The following is a 20,062-nucleotide window of genomic DNA, read 5'->3' on the forward strand; positions in this document are numbered from 1 at the left end:
AGGAAGTGACAAGGACTAATGGCAAATGGCTTCGAGAACCAGGCTGAAAAGGTGAGTCTTATTCCCAGGGCCTGGAGAGTCTCGGAAGTCTTTCAAATAAGGGCGACAAGGGCAAAGGAGTGAATCGCCCCAGCGACAGATGGAGGAAAGACCCCGACAAGACAAGAGAACGCCCTCATTCAATTCACTCCATACTCGCAGTCACAGAGCACCCCTCAGTGCAGGGTGTCACTGTAGCTCTAGAGACAGAGCGAGAGCCAGGCGGAAGGTGCCGGCCCTCACAAAGCGCACATTCCAGAAGGAAAGAGCGGTGCTGATGATAAAGACGCTCTGCGACAGGTGGTGGTCCACGCTCTGGAGAAAACCCGGATGAGGCAAAGGGCACGCAAGGGAGGCCTAAGGCAGCGCCAGCATGCATGGAGAGAGCAGGAGACGGGGAGGGTGGACAAGGTGGGGGAGGAGGGGGGGGGGCAGTAATGAAGGGGGAGCACAGAGCCTCCACCACAATAAGGACTTTGGCTTTTCTGGGACGGGAGACGGAAACCACTGGATGACTTGAAGCAGGGGAGCACCGTGATGGGACTTAAATTTTATGAGTGCCTGCACGCCCACGTACTTGAGGCACTGTGCTAGGAGTTTTAGGAGATGAAGAGGTAAGGGGCCAAGTAAGGGGCCTCGTAAGGGGCCAAGCCGCAGACAGGGTCGTGGAAGACACACACAGTCTCCTTGGAGGAGACTAGCAGGAGTGTCTTCCTCTGTTTTATACAGTCTGTATTGTTTGGATTTCTTTCTTCCAGAAATAGCCTCCTCCTCCCCCCCACCCCGTCCCACATCGGGCAGCATGGTGTTACGGACTGAACCCAAGCCTGTGCTCATAGGTACCTATATTTAGACGCTCACAGTGCGCCTATATTTCTTTTCAGTGGCGGAAAATATTTCTAAAAGTAAGAAAAGTTCAGATAGGTAGTCTGCATATTCTGAGGGTTCAGCAGATGTGTGGAGGGAAGTCAAGTTAAGTATGTAGAACAAGGTGAGGAAAGACCGTGGACGTTCCAGCCAAAAAAAAAGCCACCGCAGGCAGGGGAGGAGCGAGTGGTACGTGCGTGGGGCAGCAGGCAACTCGGTCCAGCTAGAGTGAAGAGGTCCCAACTAGAGTGAAGCACGTTTGCAGGACTGGGGGGCACTGAATAGTCTTGGGGCGCTGACAGGCGTTTTCCAGCCAGGGAGCGAAGTGATCTGAGACGTGCTTCCGGAGAACTAATCCCGCGGCAGCATCTAAAATGCACGTATCGGGCATCTGAGGTGGAGGTGACCACGACAGTTCCCGAAAGGGGTGACCAGGGCCTGTGCCACGACGTGGGAACAGAATGGCGTGCAACAAAGAGACAGCGTGTGGCCACATCAGAGACGACTGCGATAGTCCACGTGCGGAGAATGAAACAGGGCAAGAGGCGTCCTGAGGGGCCCCGGGGAGGCCAGATGCGAGAGAGGGGAGAATCTGGACTAGGAGGACGTCGTACTGGGTGTTGGGACGTAAGGCACCACCGGCAAGCAAACAGCCAGGGGAGGCGAGGGGTGAAAGGGCGTGGGTTTCGTCCCACTGTGTTTGCGTTGACACACAGATGTAGAAACGGCTGGCGAGCAGCGGGCCACAGGCAAAAGAAACTCGGAGGGGAAACCAGTATCGGCTACAGCACGGGGACCCCTACCTAGGAGTGTTCATGAGGGCTCTGAGAATGGACGCCTTAGGGGCGTGCAGACTGAGCCGTGGGTGAACTGGAAAGAATGAGGGTTCAGGCAAGCCGGCTGCTGCGGTCGGTAAGAAGCTAATTATCAAGTACCCTTAGCTAATCACTGAAGGGGCCTCTCTGCCCCTAACAGCAGCCTTTCGGAATTCCTTACCCTGCCCCTCTTGGCCTGACTGCTTAGCATATATCCTCCCAGATCTCTCTGTGAATGCGTACCATTCTTTCCTTTTTTTCTTTGCAACAAAACCGTGATCCGGCTCTGTGGTAACTGGTTCTTTTGGCTTCATGAATGGTAAGCACCTCGCCTTGGTAATAGACATTTGTCACTTTCACACTGGTTTATAAAGGGCTGAGTGGATGTGCCACGTTTCATTTAACACATATCTACTGTCGGGAAATCACGTTGTTACCAGTTTTTCCAGTATCGGGAACGGTTCAGCCACGGACCAATCTTGTAGCTAAACCTTTGAGCACATCCTTCTTTCCTAAAGATAAAGTCCCAGGAATAGAACTCCAGGGTGCAAGTGTAAGCACCTTTAAGGCTTTTCAAAGAACTGCCAAACAGCCTTCGAGAAAGACCGCTTACTCGTCCCTCCAGGAGGGTATCAGGGGTTCTGTTTCCTCTCCATCTTGCTAACGCTGTTTTATAGGCACACACATGGTATTTTATTGTTGTTTTGATATATATTTCTGAATTAGTGAAGTTACACATTGTTTCATTATCTGCCATTATTTATATTTTTCTTTTAGGAGATGCCTTCACCTATTTTCAGCCCTGTTGGGGGGGGGGCTCTTTTTTTTCCCCCCTTTTAATTTACAAGTGCTCTTGCTATGTTAAAACACAGCACTCGCACTGGCATACGTTGCCCTGTTTGTTCTTCATTTGGGGTCCGCTTGCATTTGTGCTAATGGTGTTTGCTGTGCCGACGTCTGTCATTGTTGCTTTAACCAGATCAAATCTATTCAGGCTTTTGTCTTCATAGTTTCTGCCTTTGACCACAAAATCTTCAGGGTACTATAATGAGCACTCACCACGATGGTTACCATGATGCAGATGTTTTTCGTATCCTTCCAGAAAACCATTTGAGGAGTGACTTTTGCAAAGTGTACAAGTCTCCCAAAGAATGCAGTCAGACAGAGTACTTCTGCTAACGAGGTAGCCTGCACGCAGAAAACAGAGACTAAACACAGCGCCCCGCCTCTTGGAGGTTCAGCTTTAGCTCTCTCGCAACCCTCCCAGCCCCCCAAGCCACCTTGATGCCCCCTCCAAGAATTAGCACTGTCCCTTTTGACTGCAGCAAATTGCAGTCAATTTCTGTGCTAGTTGGAATGGTTTCTTCCTCTTAAGAGGAAACCTGCCCTTGAGTCACGAATCCCATGACCCAACAGGCAGGGAGGGCTTCCTGGGAGGGGCTGGATCAGCAGGCAGAGCACCCAGAAGGCCTTTCCCCAGAAGACGGGAGGTCTGGGACGGCAGACACAGGCATCTTCTGTGCTCTCCAATTTCAAGTTCATATTTACAAAAGGCATCTAGAAGTTCAGTTTCTCTAACAGGAGAGTAACCTCCCAAAGATGTGTTTTGAGATGTGGGTCATTCCTTAGCCATCAGTGCCACTGCCGCCCTCCGCCCGTGTGTGGCTGGTTTAGAGGAAAGAAGGGAGGCCACTGAGACCCAGTGCCAAGTCCTGACCGTCTCCTCTGTAGGTTACAGGACACCAGCTCCAAACTCCCTACAGGCAGCTAGACTGGCAGCCTGTGATCGCAGCCCGGGCTTTCCTGTGATTCCCTGAGGCGGTAACTCCTCCCCAACAAGGACATTTGCCTTCATCAGGGGGTGAGGAGGGTGCCACAGTACGAAGAGATGGGGAGAATGGGCCCTGAAAGCAGCACTTGACACAGTCTTCCCCTCCCCACCCCAGCCTTCATGGGTCCTGGGCGTGGACATGGGCTACAGCTGCTTCCGAACCGTCTAGCCCTCAGCCTATTCATCCTCGAAGGACTCTAGAGACTCCCTGTCAAGGCCAGGCTTGCAACAGGGTCTGGGGCAATTCCAGGACACCTCTGCTCAAAATAAGATGTGCTTGGTAATGCTGCATCTGGGCCAAAGCCCCCCCATGACACATTCGATTCTAGAGACCAGAGGTCCAAACACCGGCTGAAGGAGCGCCCTGAACTCAGCCAACCTGAAGCTGTACGTGACCAAAAACAAACGGAAGGGTGAGGACTCGGGAAGAGAGGCAAGGGGCTGAGCAGACAACCCCAGGGAAGTCTCATCGCGTCCAGAGTGGGCCGTGCTAGGGAGGGACTGACCGTCTGGGTCTCTGAATGCACAGCTCTGCTTCTCCCAACTCTGGGGTTTGTTTTGATAGTCACTGGGCTACAAGTTTTCTATGCAGAGACTTCACTAATTGTAGCCTCTTCATCATACAGAAGTGTGTTACACCATCACTTTGGTGGCCCCCGGTGAACCACGCTCCCAGTTTTCAGCCCCGTGTGCAGCGTCCTCCCATGTTGACTCGGGGCTCCGGCATCTCAGGGGCTTTGGCCGAGAGGACATCAACAAGCTGACAGAAGTGGAGGCTTGTACACTCGGATGCTCCTGCGTGGCCCTGCTCCTCCCCCACTGGGAGAAACCTACACCACATGCAGCAGCTGCATAACACAGCGGGGCACTTGGGCCACGGCTCCAGCCAGGCAAGCTCCCAGCTCGCGGCCAGCAGCACCTGCCAGCCTCCAGAGATCCACGGAGCTTCCAGATATTGTTACCCCAGCTAACGACACAGGAGCAGGAAATCTTTCCGGCCTGGGCCCACTTACCCACAGAATCAGGGGAGGTAATAAAGATAGGGGTCAGTGAACTTAATCTGTTGAAGGACCAGACCGTAGATATTCTGGGCCTTGCCAGTCATCCAGTCTCTGCGACAACTGCAGGGGCAGCATCAAGTCAGGAAATTAACATGAGTGGATCATCAATTTCATACTTGGACCGAGCCGGAGTAGCCGGTGAATTTGATGCGATTACTCAAAACCGTATGTGATCAGCTGCTAAGTGCCAATAAATAGTGATTTAGGACTAAGAAGAAAAGCTGGAAACGTGGCAAATACAACAAGTTGCGTATCACACTAAATTATGACATTGTCTACTCGCCCTTTCATGGATACGCTCTGAAAATATCATTTGTCTACCCAATTCATCCCTGCAGACACGGAAGACAAAAAACCTCTACTCCATTTAAAATGCCTTATAGGGGCGCCTGGGTGGATCAGTCGGTTAAGCGTCCGACTTCGGCTCAGGTCATGATCTCGAGGTTCGTGAGTTCAAGCCCCGAGTGGGGCTCTGTGCTGACAGCTCAGAGCCTGGAGCCTGTTTCAGATTCTGTGTCTCCCTCTCTCTCTCTGACCCTCCCCCGTTCATGTTCTCTCTCTGTCTCAAAAATAAACAAACGTTAAAAATAAATAAATAAATAAATAAATAAATAAATAAATAATAAAATGCCTTATAATTGAGACGGAAGCATCAGCTCAGCGAGTAGGCAGAATTCTTCCAAACAAACCCCAGCAATGAAAATAAAACCTCATCCAGGGCACCTGTGTGGCTCGGTCAGGCAAACATCCAACTCTTGATTTTGGCCCCGGTCATGATCCCACAGTTCATGAGTTTGAGTCTGAGCCCAGAGTCAGGCTCTGCACTGACAGTAAGGAGCCCGCTTGGGATTCTCTGTCTCCCTCTCTTGGCCCCTCCCCTGTGCAAACACAGGTGCGGACAAGCGCCCTCTCTCTCTTTCTCTCTCTCTCTCAAAATAAACAAACATTTAAAAACAATAATAAAAGAAAACCACACTCGTATTTATTGAAATTTGGAAAAAAAAAAAAAAAAAAAAAAAGTAAGAAGGCATGGGGCCCAACTCATCAATGACAAAGTCTGGTTAGCCATTTTGTTTTTAATCCTTACCAAGAAAGGCAGGGGAAACAGTGCCGGTTCTTCAAACAGGGCGAGAGAGAGGTCAACACAAATAAAGAAGTAGATGGCTACTTGCATTGTCCAGTGGTTATAAAAATAGTAAAGTCTGAAGATGAAAAGAATAAAGGTGTTTATATACAAGGAGCAGGAGTTAAACAAAACTCACACCTCCCACTAAAAGACTAACGGTGGGCAAAATACAAAATAGGGCTCTGGCCACATTTCCTTTCAATCTTAGGGAGCAAGGGACAGCACTGAATTGAGCACACATTACAAAACACTAACAGAAAAAAAAAGGCAACAATAGTATCGCATCTCAAACCACAGTCTCTTAAGTGTCTCAAGCTATGATCAGTACCTCTTGCATAGCGGTTGTGACCGTAATAAAAAGAATACTTTCAGAGGACTTTGAACGGTGACTGGTGCACAGTAAACCCTCAGTTAAAGTGACCTATTATGCTGTGGCATGGTAGCCTAACCAATTTAAATGTGCACCACCCCAGCTCAATATGGTAGATTCAGAGAGATCTTGTGGTCACACAGTTCTCTTCCTAGGGGTGGGGGACAGTCTCCCCAACCTGCTCGAAGCTTCCAGGAATGAGGTGTGCGTCTGTTCGTTGCTTTGGAGGCACTGGCACGGAGCCCTGATGATAGGAAATGTTTTTTCCTTATTTTGAGCCAAATATTTGGTCTTAGTTCAACATTCAGGGGGTGGGAGAGAAAAGGCATGATTCTTACGAAAAGAACAAATATATGGATTGCATCAGAAGGCACCAGAAAGAAAAAGAACAAGTCTTTTCGCCTAAGCAGCTCTAAGAGGACAACCTTATCTACAAGGAAAGGATGATGTGATTCACTTCAGATGCCCTATCTCCTGCTCTATATGTTAGTCATGTACTCATTTATCTGTCCTTAATGTATTTATTGAGTGCTTCCCTATGTGTGAGACACCATGCTCTTACAACTTAAAAAAAAAAAAATAAAAGCATTGGATGTTAGGATTTTATCCAAATCTCCATGCCTTATCCTGGAGACTTCTCAAAATGTTCGTGGAGACAATGTCTTCAGTTTGGGTTCAACTTCAAGACTGGTAAGTACTAAAGGACAGGTTGCTCTAGGAGACAGTTTAATACTTTACCTGATGGCCCGAGGAGATGTTTCAAATGGAACATTTCTGTTGTACTGGGCATCAGAAACATAGGCAGCTGCCAAGAGAAGGTTCTGGTCCTCCTTGGGAGAAAGTAAGGAGAGAACAACAATCAGAAGAGGAAAGGGCACTTCTCTTTTTCATGTATATGTACAAAAGGAAACCCTCCTCCCTCTCTCCCCGCACCATCTCACTCTCGCCAGAGGTAATCAACCTTCAGAGTACTGTATGTGCTTTCCTGGGCATTGGGACCTGAGGTGGGGCTGAGACACAGGCACGCTTAACCTTCCTGAATTCCAACTGTGTGCCCTGTAATGTGTGCTCTCAGAGGAAGAAACGAGAAAGCACTGAGTAGTACGTATAAATGTACTTAAATGGTACGTTTATACCAACATATATAGGGCTGTATACACACAAACAGATAAACACAAAATTATATTTAGGGTACCTGATGAGTGGTTAGAGTGTTTTCCAAGGGTAATAAATAAATAAATTATTGCCTTTTTTGATGACTTTTGAAGCTAAGTCCTTCTCAAGGTATGACCCCCGCTCTACATATACACATAATTTAAAAATAATAAAATTATTTTCATATGGTCCAAAGCTTATTTTTCTCACTCCATATATTCTGGACATTTTTTTTTCATGACAGTATATACCCATCTACCCCGTTCTTTTCAACAAATGCCTCTTCCTTTAAGTAGTGTCTCCCTTTTCTTTCTATTTCAAACACAACTACATTGGATTTTTTAAAATATGTATTACACACAGACACACATGCATATCTTTGTGCCATATGAGTGTGCTTGTAGGACACAGTTGAACTTGTGGGTGAAAGGTCTTTGCGTTTTTTTATTTTGATAGATACCACCAAATTGTTTCCCCCACAGTGACACCTTTGATATGCCTCTAAATAGTACATGAGCACCATGTTTCCTGCTTCTTGCCAACATTCTTATAATTTAAAATGATTGATAATATCCAACCAGCCAGAGGGGCATCTTGAGATTTGACTTTACATCTCCTCATGACCAGTACAGCTGAGCCCCATGGGTGATGACTCACATTTCTGATTCTGTATAAATGAGATAAAGAACACATACAAACAGACTAGCTATTTAGACCTTCCTTCGTCCTCTAGGAGGAAAAAAAACCCGATTATCCATTCGATTACCAGAGTTACCTCCTCAAAACACAGGACATCGTCCTGTATGGACTGGAATGGAGATCTACCATTGGTCAAGCAAGCCAATGTTGCAAATGCAGCTAGTATTCAGAGAGGTCAAAAGGTTCCAAACTTTGGACAAAAGTATATATTTGTACACACTGTAGGATTGCATTTCCTAAATTTATTTCATATTGCAACACTTAAAAAAGTAAGTCACATTGCATTAAAAAACACAAACATTAGTTACTAAGATAGGTCTTTTAAGAGACATTTCACCAAAGAAGATATATATATATATATATATATATATGCATGGCAAATAAGCACATAAAAAGATGCTCAACATTTTTAGTCATGAGGGAAATACATATTTAAGCCACAATGAACTACCACTACATATCCACTAAGACTAAACAATGTCTAAAACTAAAGACTGACTCTACCAAGAGCTGACATGCATGTAAAGCAACTAGAACTCTCACACAGTTGTTGGTAGGAATAGAAAACGGTTCATTTACTTTGGCAAACAATTTGGTAGTTTTGGGGCCATTCCGTTCCTAAGCCTTTACCAAAGAGAAAGAAAGCATATGTCTACATAGAGACTTTACATCCAACCCAAGAATGTGGCTATGTGAGAACACCACTCCGAAGCTGTATGCAAATATTTGAAATAGTTGAAAACTAGAAACTTCAGAGGCGAAAACTAGAAACAACCAAAATGTCCACAGATACATGTATGGGTAAACAAACCATACATGTATGGTTTGATATATGTATGCCATGGAACACTACTCAGCAATAAAAAGGAACGAATTCCTGATAAACACAACATAATGGATGAATCTGAAAATAAGTTTTCTGTGAAAGAAGTTAACTCCTATCTCCCAAAGGAACACCTACTACACGAGTATATAAAACTCTAGAATATGCAAATGAATCTATAGTGGCAGAAACCAGATCAGTTGCCTGGGGACAGGGGGAGGAGGGGATGGAGAGAGGGGTGGGTTGCAAATAGGCATGAGGAAATCCGTAGGGGTGATAGATGCATTCATTACCTTGAAAGTGGTATTACTATCCCAAGTGTTTTCCTTGTGATAGCAAGGCTCACCAAGACTCATCAAACTACACTCTTCAAGTAAGTGTAGTTTAACGTGTATCAATCATGGCTCACTAAAGCTGTTAAAAATTGCCCCAAAACAAAGATAAATGTTTTGATTAAAAATAGATGTGGAACAAAAGTCTCAAAGATGAATTAACCACTGTAAGAACCCATCACCTCCTGAGTCATGGGCATTCTCAGGGCTGGTGCAGCAAATTTTTAAAAGCAGGTTATTAAACACTAAAAAGTACCATAGAAATGTGTTAAACACTTAACACACGTTTTTCTTTTACATATTAAAAACATTTTAGTAGACAATCTCTTAATGCCAATTATTTTTCCATTGAACATCATGAACACTGAGGAACACTAGAGTCCCCCCCCCCCAGGATATGCTCAGAAATCTATTTTAGATATAAAATCTCTGTCCCCGAGATTTTAAGAAAGTTTCATTAAGCCTCATATCGATCATACTGGGACAGCAAAGAATTAAGATATTAAGGCCTTCCTTTAAAAAATACATTTAGGGGGCGCCTGGATGGCGCAGTCGGTTAAGCGTCCGACTTCAGCCAGGTCACGATCTCGCGGTCCGCGAGTTCGAGCCCCGCGTCGGGCTCTGGGCTGATGGCTCAGAGCCTGGAGCCTGGTTCCGATTCTGTGTCTCCCTCTCTCTGCCCCTCCCCCGTTCATGCTCTGTCTCTCTCTGTCCCAAAAATAAACGTTGAAAAAAAAAATTAAAAAAAAAAAATACATTTAGGATCACTTCTCGGCCTTTTGGCTAAGATCAAGTGTAAAAAACATATTTAGGGGCACTTGGGCGGTTCAGTCAGTTAAGTGTCCAACTCTTAATTCCAGCCCAGGTCATGAGATCAAGCCCTGTGTTTATAGATACAGATATAGACATAGACACAGACACAGATATATTTAAAGCAAAATCTCTTAAAGCCAATTTAATTGTTCCCAATTTAAAAAGATGATGCTACTGGGGCACCTGGGTGGCTCAGTCAGTTAAACGTCCAACTTCAGCTCAGGTCATGATCTCATGATTCGTGGGTTCAAACCCCATGAATGGGTTCAAACCCCTGTGCTGACAGCTCAGAGCCTGGAACCTGCTTCAGATTCTGTAACTCCCTCTCTCTCTCTGCCCCTCTCCCGCTTGTGCTCTGTCTCTCTCTCTGTCTCTCTCTCTCTCTCCCTCTCTCTCAAAAATAAGTAAACATTAAAAAATATTTTGGGGGGGCGCCTGGGTGGCTCAGTCGGTTAAGCATCTGACTTCCACTCAGGTCATGATCTCACAGTTCGTGAGTTCGAGCCTCACATCAGGCTCTGTGCTGACAGCTCAGAGCCTGGAACCTGCTTCGGAGTCTGTGTCTCCATCTCTCTGCTCCTCCCCCACTCGCGCTCTCTCTCTCTATCTCAAAAAAAAAAACAAAACAATTACTGAAAAAAAAATGATACTACTAACATTCTTTCAGTCCCAGTGAAACAGTTTGTCCGCACAAAAGGAGTTTGACAATTGTGGATTTGAGATGCATCATCCACATGGCCTCCAGGTAGAAAATAGAAAAAAAAAAAAATGCTCACCAGCAATCCCTCCTGACCCAGCTAGACCCAGGAGGTCACCTCCATCAATCATCACCCAGGATCCCCACACTGAATGAATGAAATAAGCACCATGGCACCTCTTTCAACTCCCCCCTTGCCATCTGAATTCATACCTGTTATGTTTAAATATGCTGACACTTTCACAACAGCAAATTTACTTTTATATTGTTTCAGAGTTTTCCCACCCTTAGCTATTGCATTTCTGACATGTCTCTTTTTAAAACCTCATCTGCTCTGTCTTCTGCTCCTACCTATCTTCCCTCTCTCCATCCTGTTTGCGTTCACTTTCTAAGGGTCCTTCCCATTTTTCCTTGGGAAGAAGTGCTCTTAACAACCAACCTTACTATAATGAGCATTCTTACTGGTATTAAGGTCATTGGTATCTTTCCATAAAACAAATCATTTTCATCCAACCCAAGAATGGGCTTGTGTCAGACATGCTGTTTCAAAACTGCATACTTCAAGTTTATATGGGAACCACTGCCCATATCTACCATGAAAACAGCAAAGACCAAATAGCAATGCCCCCCCCCCCATGCAGCTAATAGATGGTTTTGCACCTCAAAGCAGCAGCCCCCACCTAGGGAAGGCACCAGTGGCTGCCAGGGGAGCAGTTCTAGAACTCCCACCGCTCAGACCACCACCTTCAGAGCTTTGCTTGTAAAGCTCTCGTTGCCCAGACCGACCACATCAGAATCTCAGGAAGGTGAGACCCAGGATGAATTTGGAAAGTTCCCTGGGGGTTCCAATATGCAGTCAAGACGGAAAATCACTGGTCTAAACATGGCCATTTTACTACTGCTTCTTGTATGTTTTTTTAAAAATTCTTTTTTTCAACATTTATTTATTTTTGGGACAGAAGGAGACAGAGCATGAACGGGGGAGGGGCAGAGAGAGAGGGAGACACAGAATCGGAAACAGGCTCCAGGCTCTGAGCCATCAGCCCAGAGCCCGACGCGGGGCTCGAACTCCCGGACCGCGAGATCGTGACCTGGCTGAAGTCGGACGCTTAACCGACTGCGCCACCCAGGCGCCCCGCTTCTTGTATGTTTTGCATCTTCATGGCACTATGGCAATAACTGACTTCTCTTGACTTTCTTTTTCTCCTCTTCTCGAAGCTGTGACATTGCCTTTCCTGTCCCCGAGATTTAAAAATGCGTTTAAGATTTTTGTGTTTTCTCCTCTGGCCCTCTCAACCCTGTAAACTTGCATTCTGAGGAAAGGTGAATAACTTAGAATCACTTAGGGAATCACTTAGGGAAGAAAATGCACAGGGCGGGGTGGGAGGTGGGGGAGGGAATCATCATTTCCAGAGGCTCTCAGTAGAGAGCAAGGAAATTCCTTCCCTAAGCCCCCAGTGTAGGAATAAACTGGAAGGTCCGGACACCTTTAAGTCAAACAAGAACCTTGACGAAGTTGTTGACAGAAGTGCTTTGAAAAAAGCCGACATGCCTTATTTAGATATAGAAGGAAATTAACCTAACTAACCACAACCTAAGGTAAAAAGAAGTTGCCATAAATTTTAAGGAAAATTCCCTCATCTCAGTTTTTCCCTCACTACAAGGACTGTCCTTTCTGTCTGTCTCTCTCTCGGCCTCCCTTCTTTCCCCCCACAGGTTACATGCACACGGATGCCTGGAACAGAGGTGATCGGTGCTTTCCTATCCAACTCCCATTCAAAAGCTTCTAGTGACTTCTCTTTGCATAGAGTGCCCACAGAATCAAATGTAAAATCTCTGGCTTGGCATTTAGGGGCTCCACAATCGCCCTCCTCTGACTTCTCTTTACATAGATTGCCCACAGAATCTAATGTGACATCTCTGGCTTGGCATTTAGGGGCTCCACAATCTCCCTTGTCTCCAACTTTGTCACCCTCAATTCCCTACAGAAACCCTCTTCTCTGGCCACAACTCGTGGGTGTGCCATCCACGGCCCCACCACCAGCCCCACTTCCGCGCCTGATCTCTTGTTCACGTAAAAACCAAGAGTATCCTTTCTAGAACTTTCCTTCTTTGCGGGCCCATCTCAAATCTCACTTCCTCTACGAAGACTGGAAATACCAGAAGTTTCCATTTCCAAGTGGAAAGACTGCCAGCAGAAGTCCGGGCTGTGAAGTATGTTGTGGACATTTCATATAAAGAAACAGCTAGCTGCTAAGGGAAAGCTGGGGCATAGCAGCCACGGGAAGATGGGTGAGAGAATAGATGGCAATTAGCTGTTAGTATAAACACCTCACGTCCCTCTGTGCAGGAAGACCAACAACCTGCAGGCCAAGGGCAGCCTAAAGATGTGTTTTGTTTGGCCCAGAGAGTGCTTTATGGATGCTGGCTACTAATTCAATGTTTTTTTTTTTTTAAACTGGAGCTTACACAAAAATTTGAACTTCTGGTTTCTCTTTGAAAGGTCATAACATCTGGCAATGCTGGGCTCTATTTCAATACGCTTTTGCTACCCACCCTGATACTCAGGTCACCTAAATAAACACTCATTATTTTTTCCAAGTTCGGTGGGTCAGCCAGGCAGCCCATCTGGTCCAGGTCAACTTAGCTGATCTGTACGGCCATCTGGAGGAGACGGTCTAGAACAGCCGCGCTCACGTGTCTCAGGCATGTGCGCCAGGCAGCAGGCTGGCCACGGCTCTTCCACACATCGGTGGTCAAAGGATTCCCAGGAGCATCAGGAGGGCAAGAACCGATGCTCAAGTGTTTTTCATATCCCTGCTTGTGTCACATCTGCTAATGTCGCATTGGCCAAAGCAAGTCGCCTGGTCAGTGGTCTCAAGGGCTGGAGAAATTGACTCCACCTCCTGATGTAAGGAGTTGCAAAGGCTCATTGCAAATGGGGCCGTGTCCAGGATGGGAAGAGTTTGTGGCCATTTTTGCAATCTATGATAGGCCGTGTAGCCACAACCAACCGGAAGTGGATAACCGTGGTCTTCCTGGGGCAAAAAACACGTCCTCCGTGTCACCACAAGCCCCACTCTCCTCCCCAACTGAGTCATTCCCACCTAGGCCACTATAGGCCACCTATATTCCTCTCTGGCCCCTGTGGACACTTCAGTTTAAGACTCCCTGATTTAACCAATACTCTCCCAAGCCTTCCCAGTTACTCCCATTTTCCCCCTGCAAAAAAAAAACTTCTCTGCAAATCACTATAAGGCAACACCGGACGACCAGAGCCTGAAGACACGGTAATCTAAGACTTGAAGGAAAAGGTTTAAGAATAGGGAACATTCGAAGAGAAGCACGTAAGATATTAAGAGGTGATCACAAAGGTCACAAAGTAACAGCATACAGGACATGGGCTCTCAACCTTGGCTGTACTTTCAATACTTGGGAGCTTTAAAGTTACTGTTACCCAGACCATACTCAGACCAATTACATCAGAATCTCGAGGGGTAGGGCCTGCCTGAACCCAGATACACTTCTAAAAACTCCCCAGGTAATTATAACCAACAGTAAGGCTGAGAATCACTAGCATTGGATTATTTCAATTTCACAGCTGGAACTGTTGGGAAAAGCACCAAAGGAGGGGATTGCATTTTAGAATCTGCCAAAATAAACACCAGGCAGCAAAAGGTTCTCAAAAACTGCTTGAAAGGAGAGGCTGGAAATGGCATTTCAGATGACTAGGCAGTTTTTGTTTTTGTTTTTTTTAATTTTTTTTTTCAACGTTTATTTATTTTTGGGACAGAGAGAGACAGAGCATGAACGGGGGAGGGGCAGAGAGAGAGGGAGACACAGAATCAGAAACAGGCTCCAGGCCCCGAGCCATCAGCCCAGAGCCTGACGCGGGGCTCGAACTCACGGACCGCGAGATTGTGACCTGGCCGAAGTCGGACGCTTAACCGACTGCGCCACCCAGGCGCCCCGACTAGGCAGTTTTTTATTCAGTGACCCAAAACTAATCATGCCATCGTAGCTACCAAGTGTCTTAGGTCAGAGCCTTGGCTTAATGACTCCACCAGCGCTGTTATCTCGGAAAATGAGGGGTTCTGCTGAGAATTACCAGCTGGTACCAGGCTCCTCACCTTTTCTGCCTGCTCCCCTGGGCTGTTTTCAGCCTTCCTTGCATTTCTTGAGGTCTCAAATTATTCGTGTCTTTACATTCTTCTCTTATTCAGACAAAGAAACATTAAATACACACAGGGAGGATATGGACAGTCTCCAGGCTACAGTTCTTGCTACAGAAAATTCTGGTGATCACAGGTCCATCATTGTGCAGAAGGAGAGGGGCAGGGCCTGTTCGGTCAACCAAGAATCCTTCCCCTCCTCTCTCTCCTTGACCTGCCTTCCTCTACCTGTTCTCTTAAGGAGACGTGGCAGGATTCACCTGTTATAAGTGGCCAGACCAGCAGGCCAAAGACACAGGCCAATGCACCAGGCAGGTCTTTTAAATCCTACGCCGCAGAGCCTGCCCCGTGGGCCCTCTTCAGCAGGCTACAGGAGCCCACTGAGGAGAGGCAGGGGCTTTACCAGAACAGCCCAGAGCTGAAGAGGCCAGCTCAAGGAGGAGAAGAAGGGACTAAAACACCCTTCACCTCCCACACACTTGCACAACCAGAAGGAAATGCAGCACGTATGAATGTTCCCCCAGAAGCCTGGCTGTCATTACCATGGGCCAGGCACAGTGCCCTGAGCCTGACACGGCCTTCACACTCCTCTGAGGTGGGTGTGAATTATCATCCCACCTTACAGAGGGGGAAAACAGAGGCTCGACCAGATCATGGGCCCCCCTCATCTTGTCATTCACAGTTAGGGTTTCCTGAATCAAGCGGGGGCTTCCTATCACTGGAGCTCTGCCTCCCTCTCCGCTCTGAGTGCTTGTCCAGAGAAAGGCAACAGTCCAGGAATGACTGCTTGAAAGCTCCACGTCTTCCAAAGAAGTGCAGAGCTGAGCACATCTGCTTCGTCCCGCGGGGATCGGAAGAGCCGGCGCTGCATCAGCACTCCCAGACCCACATCCTGCAGCCTTCTTGCCGGGCGTTTCCCTGCAATGGGACCCTCGGATGTTTTCCTGCCGCCATGGAGCACAGTGCGGCGAGCACGGGCCACCCAGACCCGGGGACGCGCGGGGACGCGCTTCATTGGCCCTGGACCCCCAAACGGAGCCCGGGCGCCGGTCCCAGCCCGGGCCCCGTCCGGGGGAGGCGGCTCCGGGCGGGCTAAGGCGGCGCGGGGTTGACAGCCCCCCTACCGACTGCAGCGTGCAGGGCTGCGGTCCGGGGCGCGGATCCCGAGAGCCGCGGCCGCCCGTGCGCTTTCCAGCGGAGCAGCGCCGGGTGCCAGGGCTCCCGCGGCCCAGAGGACGGAGTAAGCCCCGGGGTGGAGGGGCTCCTCGCCCGCCTCCCCACACGGGGCCCTCACTCCCAGCGGCCGGCGCCGGCTTTGCGCGAGGTCGCGCTCTACCCGGGAGCTCCGGGGTGGCCGCGCGGGGAGGGAAACCTCGGGGCCGCAGACTCTGCCGTCGGCGCACGCTGCCAGCCCTCGGGGCGTCCTGCGAGCGCGGCGGCCGTCGCCCCCTTACCTCCTGCGCGGGCCGCTCCTCCGACGGCTGCGGGCGCAGGCGGCGCACGCCCGCGGCTCGGCCGGCCCCGGGCATCTCGGCGGCGGCGCGGCGGGCCGGGGTGCGGGAGCGTCGGGACCGCCGGGACCGCCGCAGCGGACTCTGTCCTCGGGCCCCCGGAGGCCCGCGCTGGGCGCGCTCCGCTCGGCTCTTCACGTGACCACGGAGGGGGACGGCCCGCGGCGGCCCCGAGGGCGAAGGACCGGGGGTGGCGGGGGTGGCGGGCGCGGCGGGCTTCCAGGCTCCGGCCCCTTCCCCGCCCGGCCTCCCGGCCGCGTTCCGGAGCCAGGGGCGGGGACGCGGAGCCGGCGGGGGCGGGAGCGGGCAGCCGAGGGGGCGCCGGGGACGAGCTCCGGCTGGTGGCGGCGCGGGTTAGAGGCCACCCTGGCATAAGGCCCCAACCGTGTGCCGTGGGCGCACCAGCAAAATAGTTGTTCGGAGAAGTCAAGGAGTGAATATAGAGTCAGTGGCTGCCACTGGCGAGGGCCCAGTAAACGCGGATTCCCTCCCTCCCCGTCCTCGTGGAGACCCCGGGAAAACTGGGTGTGGACTCAGTGGGGCCTCCCAGGGCAGATACTTTCAGGGAGCGCGCACAGACCCTCCTCCCTTCCCCCGGGGTGCCCCCAGTTCCAGGTTGGCCAGCAACTCAGCTTTGCCAGAGCTGATGAACTTTCCAGAGAAAGAAAAAATGCAGATTTTCATGAAACTGTTTCTGATTTTTTTAAACGTTGTCATGAATTCATTATGATAGTACATGTAAAATACTTGAGGCCAATTCTTGGATGAGCCTTGGCCAGCAGGGCAGGTGGCCCTGGACCCAGTACCAACCGACTCCGCTGACACTTCTCAGAGAAGGAGAAGCCTGGCAGGGCTGGGACTGGGCCTGGTCACCCAGCAGGAAGCCTGGTATCCTCCCAGATGGTTCATCAGGACCCTGTGCTATAGGTACTGATGGCTGCCAAGGTCCAGCTCCAGAACTGAAGCATGCAGAATCATGTCCCCCACCCCGGCCTTGGCAAAAGTTTCCACATCCTAATCCCTGGGACTGTTACTTTACTCCTCAGAAGAGATTCGGGTCACTAATCAGTTGGCCTTGAAATACAGAGATTATTCTGGATTATCTAGGTTGGCCCAATAAAATCACATGAGCCCTTAAAAGCATAAGAGAAAAGCAGAAGACGAGGTGAGAGATTGGAAGGAAGCCCAGGAAGGGCTCAATGTGCCCGGCCAGGATGCTAATACCTTGAAGATAGAGGGGAACTTCGAGGAACTGAATTCTGCCAACACTCTGAATGAACCTAGAAGCAAATTCTTCCCCCACAACCTCCAGAAAGGAAGACAGCCAGGCCCACTCCTTTGTTTCAGCCATGTGAGACTCGGGGCATCGTCTCATGTCTATATATTATCTCATATGAGATACTAAAAGGATGTTGCTTTAAGCTCCTAAATTTGTGGCAATTTGTTACACCACAGTAGAAAATGAATACAGGACACCAGCCTGCATTTCAATGCGAGAGTCCAGTTCTGGCCGTGAGGCTGGCCTGCAGTGAGAACACCATGTGGCCCCTGTTCCTTCGTGGGCATGCCAGGCACTGGTTGCCACCACCCACCTGCTCTGATTGTCCCCACACAGTTCTAATATCCCATCCCTGCAAGCCCTTCCTCCACTTCTCCCAGCCTGTGGGTCACTTCCTCTCTGTGGTCCCATGCTCTTCATGAAAACAACCACAAGCTGCCTCAGTTCTTCTATTCTTATATCCTATCCCACCCCACTAGGCCACAAGCACCTGGCCGAGGAGGGGGCAGAAAACTTTCATCGTTGAATCCCCACCTCCTGGGGATGGTAAGTAGGTGAAATGCCAAAGCAGAATTCACACCAGCTTGTCACCAACGACCCATGTCTACAGGATGTCTGAAATAGTTCTTAGAATGTTTATTGTGAGGATCACCATAAAACTCTGCATGCTCTTGAGAAAAGACAATTATTCTGTTTCTATCCTAAGTGGTGACTGATGGCATGTAAAATGGCGTATCTTTTTTTGTATAATGTAAATGTATTCATTGTAAAGAGTTGAAACAACTAATCAAAGATAACCACCATTCGCCAGTTTTGGTGACCTTCCTTCTCTACATCTCGCTTTACCTGCATACACTTGAACATGCTTGTGTGCAGCTCTGTGCAAATGAAAAGTACTCCTACCCTGAAGACACTGCTGACCCCCGACCTACTATCCACACCCTGCCGACCCGGGAACCCAGACTCGGTCAGGCCTCCACCCCATCTCCCACTAGAGGATGATCCTGTTTGGTTTAGGCCAATGTACACAGGGTGTTTTCCTGGCAACAGTTAATCGGTCTCAGGGAAATATGTGACTCAAGTGAGCTCAGCCTGGCTAAAAAGAAGCTATGGCCCCCAAGGAGAGGCTTCTTTCTCTCTCTTCCCTCCCCTTGTCCTATGAATGTAATATAAAACACGTACATTCCCAGCAGCCACTGGCAAGCACCTTATAGTCACCCTCTGGTAAGGATGAGGCCACAGGTGGCACGGTAGACAGGTGCAAGCAGCCGGGTCTCTGATGGCCTCATGGAAAGACTAGATTTTGGCACCTTCCTCCCCAGAACCACCTGACCTTTGAACTTAGAATTATGTGAGCTATATCATACAGCCCAGGAGACAGAATGAACTTGGTCTGTATGGCTGATATGAAAAAAATCTACAAGATGTTAGATGAGGGTGGGGGGGAGTACCTTCCATAAATTTTGGTATCTTTTGTATAAATTTTTAAAGGTTGCATATACCTATATTTTCTGATAAATGAATAAAATATTTCCCTAGAAGGATCCATAAGTAAACTGTCATCAGGGCTGAACTTTTGAGCACACAGCAGGGAGTAGAAACTTGAATGGAGAGAGGCCTTTTCCTCTTACATTTTCCTACAAGGTTTCATTTTTAACTATATTTCTATTTTACTTTTATGACAACATACAGTAAAATCAATGGGGATGTACAGATATAGTTTAAATAGCAATTTTGTCTATTTAATGAAAAAAAAACCATTTTCTGTAATGGAAAAAAATTAAAATTCTGGTAGTTGCACCTGAGAAAGGCTGTTCCTGGCAGCATCTCTCCTGGTGGAGAGAATGCACCCCTGTAGGGTAAGAATGAATCAGATTTAGAAAGCACAGCCTTTAGACGCCAGTTCCCTAAAAGCGCACCCCATAACAGTCCTTTAAAGGTACTGTAAACCTTTCCTGGGGCTGTCATAACAAAATACCACGGACCAGGGGGCTTAAGCAATAGAAATTTGCTTTCTCATGGTTTTGGCATCTAGAAGTCCAAGATCAAGGTGTTGGAGGGTGGGTTTCATCTGAGGTCTCTCTTTGGCTTGTAGATGGCCGTCTTCTGCCTGTGTCCTCACAATGTTTCCTCTGTGCATGTCAGCATCCAAATTTCTATTTCATACAAGGACAGCAGTCTTGACTTTGACATATGAATCTGGTTGGGGGGGGGGGGTGCACAATTAAGCCAATAACAGGCACTGATTACCATCCCCACTTTAGAGCCAAGGAAACAGGCTCAGAGAGGAGAATCAACGTGCCCCAGGCCACACAGCTTCAAAGTGGTGGCACTGGGGTCACAGACCCAGAACTACTGGCCCAGAGGCTCGGAACTACCACTCTTCTCTGTATAGGAGTAGCTATTAGGTAGTTTCCATTGAGAAAGTAAAGTAGGTCCATATTTAACCAAAGGATCTGCCTAATTCTGTTT

General features: G+C 48.5%; 1 protein-coding gene across 1 annotated transcript in view; it reads right to left on the reverse strand.

Annotated features, from left to right (window-relative positions):
• LOC122497196 (two pore calcium channel protein 1-like) overlaps positions 1-16,442 on the reverse strand; it is a 42,479-nt gene extending 26,037 nt beyond the window's left edge. The window contains exons 1-4 of the mRNA XM_043604018.1: positions 16,255-16,442; positions 6,848-6,939; positions 5,701-5,815; positions 2,781-2,909 (exon numbers count right to left, since the gene is read on the reverse strand). Coding sequence (XP_043459953.1) covers positions 2,781-2,909; positions 5,701-5,815; positions 6,848-6,939; positions 16,255-16,329 — 411 coding nt within the window. The 5' untranslated portion in view covers positions 16,330-16,442. The remainder of the gene's footprint in view (positions 1-2,780; positions 2,910-5,700; positions 5,816-6,847; positions 6,940-16,254) is intronic.
• Positions 16,443-20,062: the final 3,620 nt, after the last annotated feature.

This window comes from Prionailurus bengalensis, chromosome A3 (genome assembly GCF_016509475.1).
Source record: "Prionailurus bengalensis isolate Pbe53 chromosome A3, Fcat_Pben_1.1_paternal_pri, whole genome shotgun sequence".
NCBI lineage: Eukaryota > Metazoa > Chordata > Mammalia > Carnivora > Felidae > Prionailurus > Prionailurus bengalensis.